This window comes from Oncorhynchus kisutch, linkage group LG14 (genome assembly GCF_002021735.2).
Source record: "Oncorhynchus kisutch isolate 150728-3 linkage group LG14, Okis_V2, whole genome shotgun sequence".
Classification (NCBI taxonomy): Eukaryota; Metazoa; Chordata; class Actinopteri; order Salmoniformes; family Salmonidae; genus Oncorhynchus; species Oncorhynchus kisutch.
In genome coordinates, this window is record NC_034187.2 from 38,237,393 (window position 1) to 38,255,374 (window position 17,982).

At 43.0% G+C, this 17,982-nt stretch overlaps 1 protein-coding gene across 2 annotated transcripts in view; it reads right to left on the reverse strand.

Annotated features, from left to right (window-relative positions):
• rnf144aa (ring finger protein 144aa) overlaps nucleotides 1–17,982 on the reverse strand; it is a 57,549-nt gene that overhangs the window by 18,982 nt on the left and 20,585 nt on the right. For both annotated transcript variants that reach the window (XM_031788362.1, XM_020500888.2), the window contains one exon: nucleotides 4,610–4,760. In XM_031788362.1, coding sequence (XP_031644222.1) covers nucleotides 4,610–4,744 — 135 coding nt within the window. In that variant the 5' untranslated portion in view covers nucleotides 4,745–4,760. The remainder of the gene's footprint in view (nucleotides 1–4,609; nucleotides 4,761–17,982) is intronic.

Sequence of the window (17,982 nt, forward strand, 5' to 3'; positions counted from 1 at the left end):
TTAAAGTTGCAGTGAGATTTCAGATTTACCCTGGTAGGCGGACCATGCACTTACGTGTGTAGGAGTTGCTCACTCCCAATAGGTACTAGATCTAAGTATTAACTAAGTATGTGAGGTACAGTGGGGTCCGGAATGATTGGATCCCTTGATAAAGATGAGCAAAAAAAGACTGCATAAAATAAATAATACTAATACTGAGATGCATTGTATTGTATGCACATTATTTTATATTAATACAATTTCTCAGAGAAAGAGATTGTCTAAAAAGTATTATCAAAATTATTGGATCGCCTGTTTCTAATACTCCAGCAGCCTCACCCTGTGAGGATTAAGACTCTGAGCCTTGAATATATTTTATATGACACACATGATTTTTGTTAACTAGTAAATAGTAGCCTACAGCAAAGTGTGTTTAAATCATTTCTAACTTGTTAACAATGTCTGCTAATTATTTTTTGCTACCATGTGGGTTTTAGCTTGCTTGAGCCTGCTAACTGAGGAGTGTTAATTGGACCTGTTTCATGTTTTTTTTCTAATCTTAACATGAAAATGCCACGGGCACCATCTGATGTGTGGAGACATTTCACTGCAGCTAATGTAGAAGGAAAAGCTTTGTACATTTGCAAATACTGTACCAAATCATGTGAAGAAGAATGGAACAAAGCTGCAGAATCATCTGGCCAAGTGCATAAAGTTGCCTCAGCGGTCACAACTAGCAACCTCTGACAAAAGTCCCTCCACTTCTATTCGAGGTGAAAAGGATGAATCAGAGACCTTATCGACAGCAACAGCTCATGGTCCTCCTGGAATCAGAAGTTATTTTGACTCAATGGAGGAACACAGTCAGATAAATTCTGATGAATGTCTTACTCGAGCTGTGTATGCAACTGGTTCACCTCTGATGCTCACAGGCAACGTGTATTGGTAGAGATTTCTGAATGTTCTTCGCTCAGCATACACCCCTCCAGCCAGACATGCTTTATCTACTAATTTGCTGGATGCAGAGTTCAAGTGAAGGTCAAGAAAATCATAGAGAAAGTAGACTATTGCAGTCATCTCTGATGGGTGGGCAGGGAATAATTAACTACATAATTTCTATCCCTCAACCAGTATTCTACAAGAGCACAGTCACAAGGGACAACAGACACACCAGTCTCTACATTGCAGATGAGCTGAAGGCAGTCATCAATGACCTTGGTCCACAGAAGGTATTTGTACTGGTGACAGACAATGCTGCGAACATGAAGGCTGCTTGGTCTCAAGTGGAAGAGTCCTACGCTCACATCACATCCATTGGCTGTGCTGTTCATGCATTGAATCTGCTCCTCAGGGACAGCATGGCAATGAAAACAATGGCTACACTCTACAAGAGAGCCAAGGAAATGGTTATCAAGTTAAAGCAGCAATCTACCCCACCAAGCAAAGTGAGCAGAATAAGAGCACCACATTGAAGCTGCCCAGCAACACCTGTTGGGGTGGTGTTGTCATCATGTTTGACAGTCTCCTGGAGGGGAAGGAGGCTCTCGAAGAAATTACCATATCACTGCCGATATGGACAGCCCCATCATGAGGATCCTCCTGGATGATGTATTATGGGAGAGTGGTAAGCAGCCTTAAACTCCTGAAACCTATAGCAGTAGCCATTGCATGGAGACAATGCTATCCTGTCTGATGTTCAGACTCTGCTTGCAGATGTAAGAGAAGAAATCCATACTGCCCTGCCCACTTCACTGTTGCTCCAAGCGGAGTACACCGCAGTTCTGAAATGCATCAAAAAGCGTGAAGACTTCTGCCTGAAGCCCATATAAGCCACAATGTACATGTTGAACCGCAAGTATGCAGGCAAGAGCATCCTGTCTGGTGCAGAGATCAACAAGGTCTATGGTGTCATCACTACCGTGTCTCGCCACCTTGGCCTGGATGAGGGCAAGGTTCTTGGCAGTCTGGCGAAGTACACTTCCAAGCAAGGGCTTTGGGATGGAGATGCAATATGGCAGTCGTGCCAAAATATCTCATCAGCCACCTGGTGGAAGGGACTTTGTGGATCTGAGGCTCTTTCCCCTGTTGCCTCCATCATTCTCCAAATCCCACCAACATCAGCCGCATCAGAGCACAACTGGTCCTTGTTTGGGAACACACACACACCAAAGCACGCAACAGGTTGACAACAGGGTTTAAAAATTGGTGGCCATCCGGCAAATTTTGGGCTTTTTGAGCCTGACAACGAGCCATCCTCAACTGGGTTGGAAAGTGACAGTGAAGATGAGGCCTCATAGTCTGATGTTCAAGAGGTGGACATTGAGGAGGTCCAGGGAGAAGACATGGAAGCCTGAGAGGAAGACAACCAAAGCTTTCATTTCTTGAGTATCATTTTACAGATGTATGTTGAAAACTTTTTGGGGAGATGTGACGGATCATTGGAGATCATTCAATATCCCTTTCTTTTGTTGTTCAGTGAAATCATCTCATGTGAAGAGTCAACTAATTGAATTAAAGTTCAATTTGTAACTAAAAATTATATTAGAAGGATTTAATCATTTGCAATTATGTCTACTTAAGATAAGGTCAAATGTTTATATTTCTGTCTCCATATGATATGGTAAATATATCTAATGCAAAAACATAATATTTACTAACTTAATATTAATTTGCATATATTTCCATGGAAAGTTTACACCTCTGAATATTCCCCAAAATGTGCAACCTGAGCTGCATGTGGGACATAACTCCACCAGTCATATTTATGATACAAGTTATGAAGATTAAACTTTTTTTTTTTTTCTCTCCAATTAGTAAATTTGAGTTTAACCACAATATTTATTGTATTATTTGTTCGGTCCTTTCTCGTGGATTAAATTGAAATCTCAACAAACTGTCTATGGCTTGTTTTAAAAATAGCGATATTTGGGAGATTATTTCCTTTTCAAATAACTGAAAGTGAGAGGTTGTAATCTGAATAAAGGGTAAAAGGCCATTCTTGAACATGGGGTGAGACATTCTTACTAATTTGCTATACAGAATCTTTCCAGATCCATGATATCCTTCATCTGTGTTAATGGAGTGCCCTCTTCAACATTCTTTTATTTTAAAAACAGGTTTTCAATGGGGTTCAAGTCCAGAGACTGATTTTGTGGTCAATTAACAATTTATTTGTGGATTTTGATGTGTGCTTTGAGTTAATGTCTTGCGGCCAAGCTTCAGCCCACCCACCCACCCACACAGTGCATTGGAAAAGTATTCAGACCCCTTGATTTTTTCCACATTTTTTTACGTTACAGCCTTATTCTAAAATGTATAAAAAATTTAAAAAAATACTTCAATCTACACACAATACCCCATAATGAAAAAAGCAAAAACAGGTTTTTAGAAATACCTAGTATTCAGACCCTTTGCTATGAGACTTGAAATTGGGCTCAGGTGCTTCCTGTTTCCATTGATCAGCCTTGAGATGTTTCTACAACTTGATTGGAGTCCACCTGTGGTAAACTCAATTGATTGGACATGACATGGAAAGACACACCTGTCTATGTAAGGTCCCACAGTTGACAGTGCATGTCAGAGAAAAAAATCAAACCATGAGGTTGATGGAATTGTCCGTTGAGCTCTGAGACAGGATTGTGTCAAGGCACAGATCTGCAGAAGGGTACCAAAAAATGTATGCAGCACTGAAGGTTCCCAAGAACAATGATTGTTCCCAAGAATAATCATTCTTAAATGGAAGAAGTTTAGAAAACGCCAAAACTTGTCCTAAAGCTGGCTGCCCGGCCAAACTGAACAATCGGGTGAGAAAGGCCTTGGTCAGGGAGGTGACCAAGAACCCAAAGGTCACTCTGAATTCCTCTGTGGAGATGAGAACCTTCCAGAAGGACAACCATCTCTGCAGCACTCCACCAAATCAGGCCTTAGTAGAGTGGCCAGACAGAAGCCACTCCTCAGTAAAAGGCACATGACAGCCCGCTTGGAGTTTGCCAAAAGGCATGTAGAGGACTCTCAAACCATGGAAAACATTCATTCTCTGGTCTGATGAAACCAAGATTGAACTCTTTGGCCTGAATGCCAAGCGTCACATTTGGTGGAAACCTGGCACCAGCCCTATGGTGAAGCATGGTGGTGGCAGTATCATGCTGTGGGGATGTTTTTCAGCGACAAATAAACTCCCCAAATATAGGTGCGCCAAGCTTGTAGCATCATACCAAAGAAGATTTGAGGCTGTAATTGCTGCCAAAGGTGCTTCAACAAAGTACTGAGTAGAGGGTCTGAATACTAGGTCAAATGTGATCAGTTTTTATTTTTAATACATTTGCAAAATCTTCTAAAAACCTGTTTTTGCTTTGTGACTAGTTAACTGACTAGTTTTGCTACTCTGCATCCTTATTTGAGTTGATAGATGTAAACAAGGCTCACTTTATTTACTCCGTTTGTTGACTTGAATATGAATTTGATTAAAAACTATTACATTTTGTAATCCATAAAAACGGTTATGCCGATTATTTAATTTTGATGACGGTCTTCATCCATAAATCAGCGGTTACACGATTACTGAGCCAGCCCTAATGCATACAGAGGACATTTTGATAAGATGGGTAAAAGACGATGAAAGGGCACTCACTAGTGTACAGAAGACACACTGGCACTGAGTAATGGTGGTCATCTGCTCCAGCGGGAACTCTCCAAGGCAGAGTTTGCAGGAGACCAGCGGGTCCAGTGCCAGGTCCCAGGTGGGCCGATACCTGGCTGTGGTCATCTTGCCTGGCACAGAGCTGACAGAGAGAGAGAGAGAGAGAGAACGAGGGGAGTTAAAGATGTAGGTTGGCTAATGTTTGTTGTTTCACAGACTACAAAAAGGACACGGACATGATATTCACGAGGTGTGAATGAAGCTAGCTCAATATGAGCATGTATACATGATCTGTCCCTAATCCAAGGCATGCACATATTTTGCTGTGATAATATGCATTGGCCAAAAAGGCTTACTGAGTTGTGTCCAAGTGAGGACACATTAGAGACACAGGCTAATGCAGAGTGACACCAGCTCTTTGCGTAAATGTCCCTGGTCAGTAACTATCATTTCCATTCTGTTCTGGTTGCTCACAGACAGAGAATCCATTTAGGGCCCTTTAAAATGTGTGATGCGGAGAACACGGACAGAATCACGGAATCCAGACATTAAAACGGAATTCAACAATAGCATTGAACTTAGTAGGGATCAACTAAATGCATTGAAAATGTAGGGAAACGGGGATACCTAGTCAGTTGTACAACTGAACGCATTCAACTGAAATGTGTTTCCGCAAAAATGTATTACATTTGCCCAAGTTTATCATAAAATATGAACAGTGATTCAAATTTCCAGCAACTTTCTGAAGAGGCAACGAGAATCCCCCCCCCCGGGGGCTGTGTATGTAAGGGCGCACATCTACCACTTTGTGTAGCCGTTAGCGATGATGCTAATGAAAATTCTTCTGGTAGATGGAAAGGCTTTCCCAAAAAACCTTCTCAATTGAATGTTAACTATAAAGTAGACTATGCCTACCTGGCAGAATAATACCATGATTATTTGTCTCAATCCAATGGGTATTTTGTTTTGAAAAGTCTACCATCACATACAAAACATCAAAACAACAGCCCCTTGCTAGGGAATTAAAGGGTAACTACACCCAAAACTCTAAATTTCTCAGTTCTCCTAGACCTCAAAAGTCTTCTCCTGAAGTGGTTTAAGCTTGGTTGTAGACTTAGAACATCCAATTTAATCGATTTTCTATTAACAATTGTGATTTTCAGAAAACAGAAACCTGGGAAAACGAAACGGAGAAATTTTTAATTTTGGGAAAAACTGAACGGAATCAGTAAAAAATTTTTTATAGAGCCCTAAATAAATACATCTCAAAACAAACAGTCCTGCAGCAAGCGTCTTGTTCCCCCATACGATAAAAGCATTCATATTAAAATAACACTTTCCCTTTCCAGTCATGTCTATTTGGAGAAAGGGGTTTATTTTGGGCCACCTCAACTCTGACTCCCACTGCCTTTCTTCCACTGTGGATGAGAGCGGAGGCGGCGAGATAGAGAGACACAGAAAGAGAGAGAGAGAGCACAGAGTGGCTTAATGTCTCTGAGTGTTTACAGGAAGTGCCCCCATGCAGGCAACGTCAACACTGTCAAACTCTCCCATTGCTGCTAGGCAACTGGGGGGGGGGGGGGGGGACGAGGGAGATTAGGAGAGGCCGACCAAATAAATAGTAGTTACTGCTTAGGCAAGTGAACGCTAACAGAATAGTGTCCCTCTCAGAAACCTAAAAAGGGAAGGAGGTGGAGGAGGAGGGAAAGGGGGAGGGGCTGCTGTGGGGGATGGGAATGAGTAAAGCAAGCCCAACGCTGTCTACATGTGCTGCGGGGAGATAACTTGTCCTGACCTGTGCTAGGGGCTGACTGACAAGTGTGTGTCAACAAGGTCAACACGCTGCATGGGAAGTCACCAAAACCACCCTGTGTCTACTAGGCAAAAACATGGAGACAACACAGACAAGATGAAGAGTTGTGGGAATCATTATGTGATAAATTATTATTACTGAAATGGGCACTTCCTAATTAAAAAGTGATTCCCCTTGATTTGTGGACTCTGGTCTTCCCCTCAGCTCAGTGGAGGCAACCAGGTTGTGTGTGTGTGTGTGTGAGAGAGAGAGAGTGTGAGTGTGTGAGAGGGAAAGAGAGCTTGAGGAGAGCCTCCCCTCTATCCATTAGCGTAGTACACTGGGCCTGCTTTCATCAGGACGGGCAGCGAGGCTAGCCAGGAGCTCTAAAAGCCAGTACTCTACACAGAATCAGACCAGCGGTGTCAAGAGAAGACCCACTGGCTGCTCAGTGAATACCTGCCATGGCCAGCTGAGACGGCAGCAAGTGGGAGCGGAATCCCATTAGCACTATAGGTAGCCATATCATTGACGAAATGCTACGTGCATTATACGGCAGTCTTTACAGCGAGAGCCTCACTGAAGAGGTTGTGTGGGTCTGTTACGGTAGTACCAGGTAGATGGATGGGCCATAATACAGTACCATAAAGCTTCCTCCTCCTTTGTTTCCACCACCGTCTCTGTATTGCTTAGGCTAAGGTTCACAATGAGAGTCAAGAAGGACAAAGGAGCGTTTCCTAAGGCGAGCCAGACGAGTGGAAAAGAGCAGAATTGTCTTGACAAAAAGGTGGTGCAATGCGAAAGGGAGCACTCCCACCGCTGCATTATTTACAAGGAGGTCCATTATCGCTCAGTGAGAAAAGAAAACACACACACACACACACACCAAAATGCATCTCGGCTCCCTGCTTTATGAAACGCATGTCTGGCAGGTCACATGTCGGCACCAAATCAATGCGCAGGGTGCCGTAAAGTGAACATGGTGAACCACTGCTAGACGAGGAAGTTACCAGTCTTATCATATAGATGAACTAAACGGAGTGGGAGTGAAGAGTCTGGTGTAGCAGCCTAAGCTTCCAACCACATCTGCCCCCTGGCAACAGGGGTTAGCGATTGCAAAAAAATAACACTAATATATAAGGGGGGGAGGGTCAGAATTCTGACAACAGAGTGTGATTTTGTGCGTGTGTCTACATTTTGTAGTGTCCCAGGGGGGGTTTGAGGGAAGTTCTATCATTCTGTTACTATTACTGCACAGAATGTGTGTCTCTGTCTCTGTCAGCGTTGAACTCTTCCATAACATATTACGTGAGCAGCCTAGATAGTGAATGTGTACAGTAGAGAGTAGGGCTGTATGGAAAGTGGAGCAGTGGGCCTTTCTGAGATGAGCGAGCCAAGTAGGCCATCTATAAGTGGACGTATCCTGTACAGTTTATAATGAGCTACAGTATCCCTACGGTCTCTACACAATTCACCTTCCGTCAGAGGAAAATGGGTCATCTTCAAAATGGATAGTCCATGACCCGTGTTATGATATGCAGAAACACATGACACTTCATCAAATAGGCCTCGTCGAACCTCCCTTTCGTTCTCAACCCATCTGTCACTGCCCTCTACCATTGAGACCACGGAATAGCCGAGCTCTGCATTAGAATCGATGCGATACGGCGCTGCCATCGCTCGTTAATATCAATATTAAAACGCCTACTCGGCCGCGATGCAGACGGAGACTGGTCAAGAACGGCTCTCATGTGAACCTAGCAGCTTTCTCTGTAATTACATAATGTCATATCAAACTGGGTTGCGTAAGGTCTATTTATACTCTACCTAGGCTAATGTGAGAGAATGCTTATGACTGCAGCCTCCCAGAGCGGATGCACTCTGTGCTCCACACTCCAAACGCAGGTTCACTTTTGTGAAACGGCCAAGCCACAAGCCCTCGTCGTGCGTTTGTGCAAAATGCAGGGTCTTTGATGGTGGATAGGGGTACTTTCTCAAAGAGACCAAAGCGCTGTTAAACAACTGATGACCTGCCCCTGGTCAATTCAACATTTGAAGGACAAAAATAAAAAAAATAGAAAAAAAACACAGGCAAAAATGTCTTAGAGATGGAATCAAATTATTTGTCACATGCACTGAATACAACAGGTGGAGACCCTACCTGAAATGCTTACTTACCAACAATGCAGTTACGAAAAATAAGAGTTAGGAAAATAGTTACTAAATAAAGTTTAAAAAATATATATTTTTAAAATCACAAATAAGTAACACAATAAAATAACAATGAGGCTATATACAGGGAGTACAGGTACTGAGTCAATGTGCAGGGGTACAGGTTAGTCTAAGTAATTCAGTTAATATGTACATGTAGGTAGAGGTAAAGCAAAAATACATAGATGTTAAAATTCGAGTAGCAGTAGCATAAAAAAAATCTATATAGTCTGGGTAGCCATTTGATTACCTGTTCAGTTCAGCAGGCTTATGGCTTGGGGGTAGAAGCTGTTAAGGAGCCTTTTGGACCTAGACTTGACACTCTGGTACCGCTTGCTGTGTGGTAGCAGAGAGAACAGTCTATGACTAGGGTGGCTGAAGTCTTTGACCATATTTAGGGCCTTCCTCTGACACTGCTTGGCATAGAGGTCCTGGATGGTCCAGGAAGCTTGGCCCCAGTGATGTACTGGACCGTACAACCTACCCTCTGTAGCACCTTTCGGCCGAGCAGTTGCCATACCAGGAGATGATGCAACCATGCTCTCGATGGTGGAGTTGAAGAACTTTGAGGATCTGAGGACCCATGTCAAATATTTTCAGTCTCCTGAGGGGGAATAGGTGTTGTCGTGCCCTCTTCACAACTGTCTTGGTGTATGATAGTTTGATGGTGATGTGGACACCAAGGAACTTGAAGCTCTCAACCTGCTCCACTACAGCCCCGTCAATGTGAATGGGGATGTGCTCGGCAATCCTTTTCTTTGACCTCCTCCCCATAGGCGGTCTCATTGTTGTCAGTGATCAGGACTACCAACGTTGTGTCATCTGCAAACTTGATGGTGTTGGAGTCGTGCTTGGTCACACAGTTGTGGGTGAACAAGGAGTATAGCAGGGGACTAAGTACACACGCCTGAGAGGCCACCATGTTGAGGATCAGCCTGGCAGACGTCAGGAAGTTCAGGATCACATTGCAGAGGGAGGTATTTAGTCCCAGGATCCTTAGCTTAGTGATGAGCTTTGAGGGCACTATGGTGTTGAACGCTGAGCTTTAGTCAAAGAACAGCATTCTCAGGTAGGTGTTGCTTTTGTCCAGGTAGGAAAGGGCAGTGTGGAGTGCAATAAAGATTGCATCATCTGTGGATCTGTTGGGGCGGTATGCGAATTGGCGTACATGTCTTGGTAATCCGTCTGGTGAATGTTGACCTGTTTAAAGGTTCTTACTCACATAGGGTACGGAGAGTATGATCACACAGTTGTCCGGAACAGCTGGTGCTCTGATGCAGGCTTCAGTGTTGCATGCCTCGAAGCACGTATAGAAGTAATTTAGCTTGTCTAGTAGGCTCATGTCACTGGGCAGCTTGCGTCTGGGCTTCCCTTTTTAGTCCATAATAGTTTGCAAGCCCTGCCACATCTGACGAGCATCAGAGCCGGTTTAGTAGGATTCAATCTTAATCCTGTATTGACGCTTTGCCTGTTTGATGGTTCATCGGAGGGCATAGTGGAATTTCTTAAACGTCCGGGTTAGTGTCCCACTCCATGAAAGCGGCAGCTCTACCTTTTAGCTCAATGCCGATTTTGTCAGTAATTCATGGCTTCTGGTTGGGGTATGCATGTGCAGACACTGTGGGGACGACATCATCGATGCACTTATTGATGAAGCTGGTGACCGATGTGGTGTACTCCTCAATGCTATCAGATGAATCCAGGAACATATTCCAGTCTGTGCTAGCAAAACAGTCCTTAGCTTAGAATCTGCCCAGTTCCGTATTGAACGAGTCACTGGTACTCCCTTCTTTAGTTTTTGCCTGTAAGTAGGAATCAGGAGGATAGAATTATGGTCAGATTTGCCAAATGGAGGGCGAGGGAGAGCTTTGTACGGGTCTCTGTTCTTTCCTTTGGTTGCACGTGACATGCTGGTAGAAATGAGGTCAAACGGATGTAAGTTTTCCTGTATTAAAGTCCCTAGCCACTAGGAGTGCCACCTCTGGATGAGCATTTTCTAGTTTGCTTATGGCCTACAGCTCACTGAGTGCAGTCTTAGTGCCAACATCGGTTTGTTGTGGTAGACAGCGACAAATAAATATAGAAGTGATACAATTACTGCTGAAAGTGCTTGTTGTTTCCTACTGAAGTGAACACTCTGGAGCAGTGCAAAAAAGGAAAGCTGTCATTCTTAGGAGAGTTATCCATTGTCTTCCACTGCAGAGGGAATGTGAAAAGAAGCAACAAGGTTGGTGTGCATTCAGCCAGAGGGGGAATGAATGGCAGTTGAGATGGTTGGAACCATGCTTATGATGTAACCTTCAGGGAAATGGTTTCTGGGTTTATCACGCAGTGAAATGAAAAGTATTTTTTTGCTCTCGCAAATGGCCGTATCAATGAAGTGCAGATAGGAACATAGAGGCTGCCACTAATCTCATTGAACATTTAGCCTCTGTAAGCTCCCACTTACTGGAAGTTCCTCAACACCAAACACATATTAGGTCGTGATCATAGTGAGAGTCCAAAACTCGTTCGAGTCCAAACCACAAAACTAAAATGACAAACAGGCTAGGTTCATTCTTAAAAGTCTAAACTGACATATGGAATTGTTTTAAGATGGTCATACTATGGATCTTAGGACCCCTTTAGGTATCAAAAATGTTTCATCATTCGCTATCGACAAAGGTCAGTGGGGAATAAGTTGTGATGGTGTCACGACTTCGACCGAAGGGGGCTCCCCTTCCCGTTCTGATGGCGCTCGGTGGTCGTCGTCGCCGGCCTACTAGCTGCCACTGATTCTTTCCTCCCCCTCCTTATGTGTTTATTGGTTACACCTGTTTTGAGTTTGTTGTAATTAGTTGGGCTTTTTTAGTCAGCCTGTTTCTTTGTGTGGGATTAATTATTGTAACCTTTGTGTTTGGTGTAGACGAACGTGTTGGTTTATGTTCGTGTAGTTTGCTGGACAGTTTTCGTCCCCCGTGTACGGGGCATTTATTTTGAGCACCCAGTGTCTCGTGGGGTGGCCGTTGTTCACCGTGTGTGCATTAAAAGAGCACTATATTGAACTCTGTTTCCTGCGCCTGACTTCCCACTCACGACACCCAGAACGTTACAGATGGACTACTTTCAGGAGGACGATCGTACCATGCTGACTCTCTGACTCTGAGAATGAGGAAATCCCTGATTTTGGTAAAAACATTTTAATTGAAGTAGACATTGTAGAGTCTTCTGATGACAGCGATGGGGAAGAAACAGCGATCAACGGCATTGTCACAGAAGAAATTGACAGAGTTTGGAAATCAGTGGAATGTCTGGTAGAAGCATAGTATTATATGGAGATGAATTCAATTCTGGCGTTTGACTGCAAATGCAGAGGGATTCGAAAAGGGAACACAGAAGGCTGTTGTATAAAACACCTGTCTCCGGATTACATCTTCAAACTATGGGCAACCATGGCATCCATGACAGAGAGGGAGAAATATTTTATGATTATTATGGCATTGCACACAATCAGTGTGAACCAGAGTGACTTGACACAACGGGCCAAGCAAGCTGTACAAACAAAATGGAACACAGGATGTCTTATTTAATGAAAGGGGTTGCGGTTTGCCGTGAAGCATTCATCCATGTCTACGGGTAAGAGTCCAGCTACAGTTTCAGATATTATACAATTCAAATTTTGTCAGAAAGTTGTTTTCATTTCAAGTTAAATCTTACTGTTAGCTAGCTAGCTGATGTTGGGTGGCTGGCTCGCTAGCTAACATTCGCGTTAAGTGTATGATCTGTGTAGTAATATTGTCTCAGAAAGCCATTCGCATTGCTAGTAAAAGCCTAATGTTAGCTAGCTAACATTGAACCTATTTGGTTAACTTTAGCTAGCTATGACAATCTGTTTGTTTTGCTAGTACTCCATGGATTGGGATTATGGTAAATTGTTACATGTTCATTTCTTACTGTTAGCGAGCTAGCTACATGTCTAAACAAAAAGACCAAGTTAAAGCACACTGTTAGCTAGCTAGCTGACATTAGATGGCTGGCTCGCTAGCTAACATTGTGTATGATCTGTGTAGTTATATTATATCAGCAAGCCATTTGCATTGCTAATTATAGCCTAATGTTAGCTGGGGGAAGTTCACAGTCATCAGCACTATCTGCAGTGCCTCTATCCACATTCTATCCACATAACTCTCTCCTAACACACACGCCATACGTTGCCGCTACCATAAATTTGTATATCCTAATGTGGGTATAGACAAAAGAGCTCTCCAGTGGGTGTACCAAAACATTCAATGGTCATTTTCTCAAAGTGGTGTTACAAGTTTATCATCAACTTTCAAAGCAGAATTACTTTCCCATTGTATATCATTTTATCCAATGTTAAAACAGTCAAAAAGAAACCATAAGAAACAAGGTTTTAAAGTGTTTGTCCTTTATCTAGGAGATATAAGGTCAGGAAATATTTAACCCCTTTTTTTGGGGTAAGCACAAAACTACTTTCATACTTCCAGTCATTTTTAAAAACCGGAAACATGTTACCTTCAGATGGGTCCCGTGACACTTTTGGGGGTCGTAAGCAAAACGCATTTGTAAGAATCTCCCTTTTCCATAGAGTGGTCATAATAGCTTTTGTAGGTCAAACCGTTCGGACGCGACAGACGTTTAGTGAGAATACCTATTTTTCGGGATGTCTCATGGTCTGACAAACACCACTCCGGTAGCGGTGCACTGAGGAAGCCAGAGGGGGGAAAAAAACATATTACGGACCACTAAACAACCATTGATTTAGAACCACGGAGAGTTCAGAACCATGTATGCTCTCGATGCAATGTGATTGGAGTTGGCGTCAGTCCAAACTGGCTTCCCTTGATACTTTGTTTTGGATGCACCAGGACCAATGACAGATGAGCTCACTCAGTTTAGCGCAACGCTGATGAGCTATTGCTTTATACTTTTTTTTGTTATCAAGGGAGGTCTAATGCTCGCTGGATCTCCTTGCATTCAATGCTACGGGTGGCAACAATGTCAATCTTTTTGAGCAGACAGCATCAGATAGATGGCCTACACATACAAAGACAGAGTGGTGGTATTTCTCTTGCTTGGATGCTGTCACCGGTGAGATATAACTTTCAATTCAATTCCCCCTATGGTGGGTCCCCAGATCAATTCCAACCCCCCCCCCCCCCCCCCAAAAAAAAAAAATCCGTTGGGTATTTAAATACTGTTGAAGTGTTAGAATATACAAGATGCAATTTCGAAATTTGGTTTAGCATATATCAACTAGCCAACGTCAGCTAAGTATTTTTAGATTGGTAAGTTAGCTGGCTAGACTCTAAAATTGTAGTAATCATGGTCGAATTTAAAACTGGGGGGGCCAGATTGATTTTGTTAGTCAGTCACTCTCACCAATACAATACATGGCCGGAAGTACGTGGACACCTGCTAGATGAATATCTCACTCCAAAATCATGAGCATTAATATGGAGATGGGTCCCACTTTTTCTGCTATAACAGCCTCCACTCTTCTGGAAAGGCTTTCCATGATAGATGTTGGGAAGTTGTTGCAGGTACTGATGTTGGGCAATTAGGCCAGGTCGCAGTCTGCGTTCCAATTCCAATTCATTCAGGTTAAGGCTCTGTGCAGGCCAGTCAAGTTCTTTCATACACCGATCTCGACAAACCATTTCTGTATGGACCTCGCTTTGTGCACAGGGGCATTGTCATGTTGAAACAGGAAAGGTTATTCTCCAAACTGTTGCCACAAAGTTGGAAGCACAGAATCATCTAGAATGTCATTGTATACTGTAGCGTTAAGACTTCTCTTCACCGGAACTAAGGGGCCATAGCCCGAACCATGAGAACAGTCCCAGCCCGAACAGTCCCAGACCCTTATTCCTCCCCTACCAAATGTTATAATTGGAACTACGTAGGTAGCGTTCTCCTGGCAAACCCAGATTAGTCTGTCGGACTGCCAGCTGGTGGAACGTGATTCATCACTCCAGAGAAGGCATTTCCACTGCTCAAGTCCAACGGCGGCGAGCTTTACACCACTCCAGCCGACGCTTGGCATTGCTCATGCTGAGCTTGTGTGGCCTATGACTTTTCTGCTCCTAGATGTTCACACTTCACAATAACAGCACTTTAAATTGACCGGGGCAGCTCTAGCAGGGCAGACATTTGATGAACTGGCCATGTAGTGTATCATATAAAAAAACTGCAAACATTTGTCTGGCAAAATCTGCTGTAAAACCCGAGTATTTCTTTCTCCGTCCAATGGCAAAATGAGTAGAATTGCAGCAAACTTGCTTTAAAACTGCAAAATGTTCTCTACGCTCCATGGCAAAATGTGTAGAATTGCAGGAAATTTACAATAAAATCAGTCCGCTTTCAAGACAGGGGGCCACTAAAATGTTTTGGCTCGCAAGGTATGGCCCCCACTTATGGCCCCTTGAGGACTAGGGCTGGCTCTGACTGCATGTGTGCTTATGGATGTGGGTATGCAGAGCCACTGCAGCCCCTAATGATGAGTTCAGATTTTGTGGCCCCCACCCCCATCAAAGTTGCCCATTCCTGCTCTAGACAGATAAGGAGAAACTTTGGTGCTCATGTGTGTCAAATTGTCCTCTAAAATCATCTTTGATTGACCTTATTTTAAATCAACGCTCCCACATCGTTTTAATGTATCTGTTGCTTTTGCTAATTATACAAGAGATCACTATGCAGTTTCTTGTGTAAGGGATGGCACAATTCCTAAACTGCCTCCACGTACCATCATGAAGAAAAACTGGAGGCCCTTTGATACTCATTTCCTTGAATAGAGTTGAATTCATCCCTGATGTTGAATTAGCATTTTCTTACTTCCGTAAAGCATTCCAGGATATATACAACAAGTATGCCCCTTTCAAACAACAGAGAGTTAAGGGCAGCGACAACACTTAACATGCTGTCTAGACTGGACACGTGCATGTTGATTTTTGTACATCCCACACCAGAAGGCAATGCAAGACAGACACGCAGGTTGAAATATCAAAATGAACTCTGAACTAACTATATTACATTTGGGGACAGGTCAAAACACATGAAACATTCATGGACATTTAGCTAGCTTGCTGTTGCTAGCTAATTTGTCCTGGGATATAAAACATTGGGTTGTTATTTTTAGCTGAACTGCACAAGGTCATTTCTTTCTGGATCTTTGAGGAGTTTTGTTCTCTACTCTGACATTTAATCCACAGATAACAGGGGGAAACTAGTTAGTTTCTAGTACTGTAATCTCTCCTTCAGTAGTAGTCGTCGTCTTCTTCTTCTGTAGACTTGATATGTCGGTTGACAACCAACTTTAAGGTGCATTACCACTACGAACTGGACTGGAGTGTGGACCTCAGTTCATCTTTCAATCACCCACATGGGTATATGCTCATAAAAACCAATGAAATGGGAGAGGCGGGACTTGCAACGCGCCAAGCATCCAAAATACAACTATGTTTTACTTTAGTGCCTGGCTATGCAGACGCTCGTTGTCGCACGAGAGCAGTTTAGATGAAATGATTGAATAAAAATGTGTCAATGTATTTAGCAACGCAAGCGGTGTGACCAGCACGCCATTCTCAGATGAACTAGCTGAAGTCATAAGGAAACGGAATGCTACGTGGGCTAAAGCAGGAAGGTCAGACTCAGCTGGTGATTGGATGGAATCATGGTGTGGCTATGACCCAAAAGCAGACCACTACCTCAAATCAAATTGTATGTATCACATGCGCCGAATACAACAGGTGTACACTTTACCAGTGAAATGCTTGCACACAAACCTTTCCCAACAATGCAGCTAAAAATAACACACAATAGTAACTAACACAAGATGAATACAATAAAATACACAAGAACAGAGCTTTAATACAGGGAGTACCAGTACCAGATCTCAAATCTTCTGCTGATAATCTGAATAATCCTTCAACATGTTGGCAAGTAAACCCACATGTAGAGCCCAAAACATATGCACAGCTCCCTAAACAACTGTGGGTTGACGTCAGGTGGCAACTGAGAAACTTCTATTCTGAACATCTTTAACCTTACCATAGAATCGAATGAGATCCCCATGTGGTAGAAATCAGCATTTGCCCTACTGTACCCCTTTTGAAAGGAAGTCATCCCCCTCTACTGAATAACTAAAATCGGCCAAACTAAGTGGTCTATTCTGGCAAAGGCAAATTGGAGTCCCTAGTCAATAAGCAGGGCCTACCTCCATGGAAAACAATATTTTGAGTGGTATACAATTAGGTTTCAGGTCAGCACTGTCACAGCAACTTTAAAAGGATTTGAATGATGTTGACTGAGCCCTGGACAGGAAGCTGCATCATGTATCTGTTTTCATGGGACACGTCAAAGGCGTTTGACACGGTTTTGGTGCAGAGATTGAAGTGTGTTGGAAATACCGGTCATGCTTTGGAGTGGTTTATGTGAATTACCTGTCAAATCGAACATAGTGTGTTAAAGCAGGTGGGTGCCTCCTGGATACATTTTAGGCCCCCTGTTGATTATTATCTATATCAACAACAAGAGTGAGACAGCTGATGTACATTTTTATGTACATTTTAATGTAATTCAACAGAATCTGTATGATTTGAAGCCTGTTCAGAATTCCTCTAAAAACAAAATGCATGGTCTTTTCCAATATTAAAACACTCTGAAAACCATGTAATTACTACATTGGAAAACGTACAAATATATCTTGGAGTTTGGGTGGATGACAAGTTGAGCTTCACCACCCGTGTAGAGAACCTTAACAAGAAACGCAAGCCTGCGTATTGGGTTTTATTACCGGCACAAAGCTCGTTCTTTCTTTGCTGCCAGAAAATAGTTCATTCATTGTACTTATCTCTATTGGACTATAGTGATACTACCTACAGCATGTGCAAGCGACAAGCTCTACATTGAAGGTTCTTGTCTCTATATCACGCAGCCCTTCGTTTTGTCACCAATCAGATGTGTAACCGACCATTTATCTCCACAGTGCTGTCGGGTAGATATCCCTAGCAACACGCAGGCTCAAACACTGGTACAGCGTTATTTATAAAGCCATTTTAGGAAAACTGGCATTTTATATCCATCTTCTCTTCTAGCTCAAAATGAAAAGATATTCACGCTCAGATCTCAAGGTTGTTTTATGCTACGAGTCCTGCAAATTAAAACCGAGCATGGAAAAAGGTCCTTTCATTTCTCAGCCCCCTGCTCTTGGCCTTTTGTCTCTTGCCGTCATTGTAAATACGAATTTGTTCTTAATTTACTTTTTCCTGGTTAAATAACATTTTAAGAATTCATCCTTAGCGTCCAGTTTTTATGTCTCGTCCTGGCCATCTGCCAATATCCTCAGTCTCCCGGGTCACCT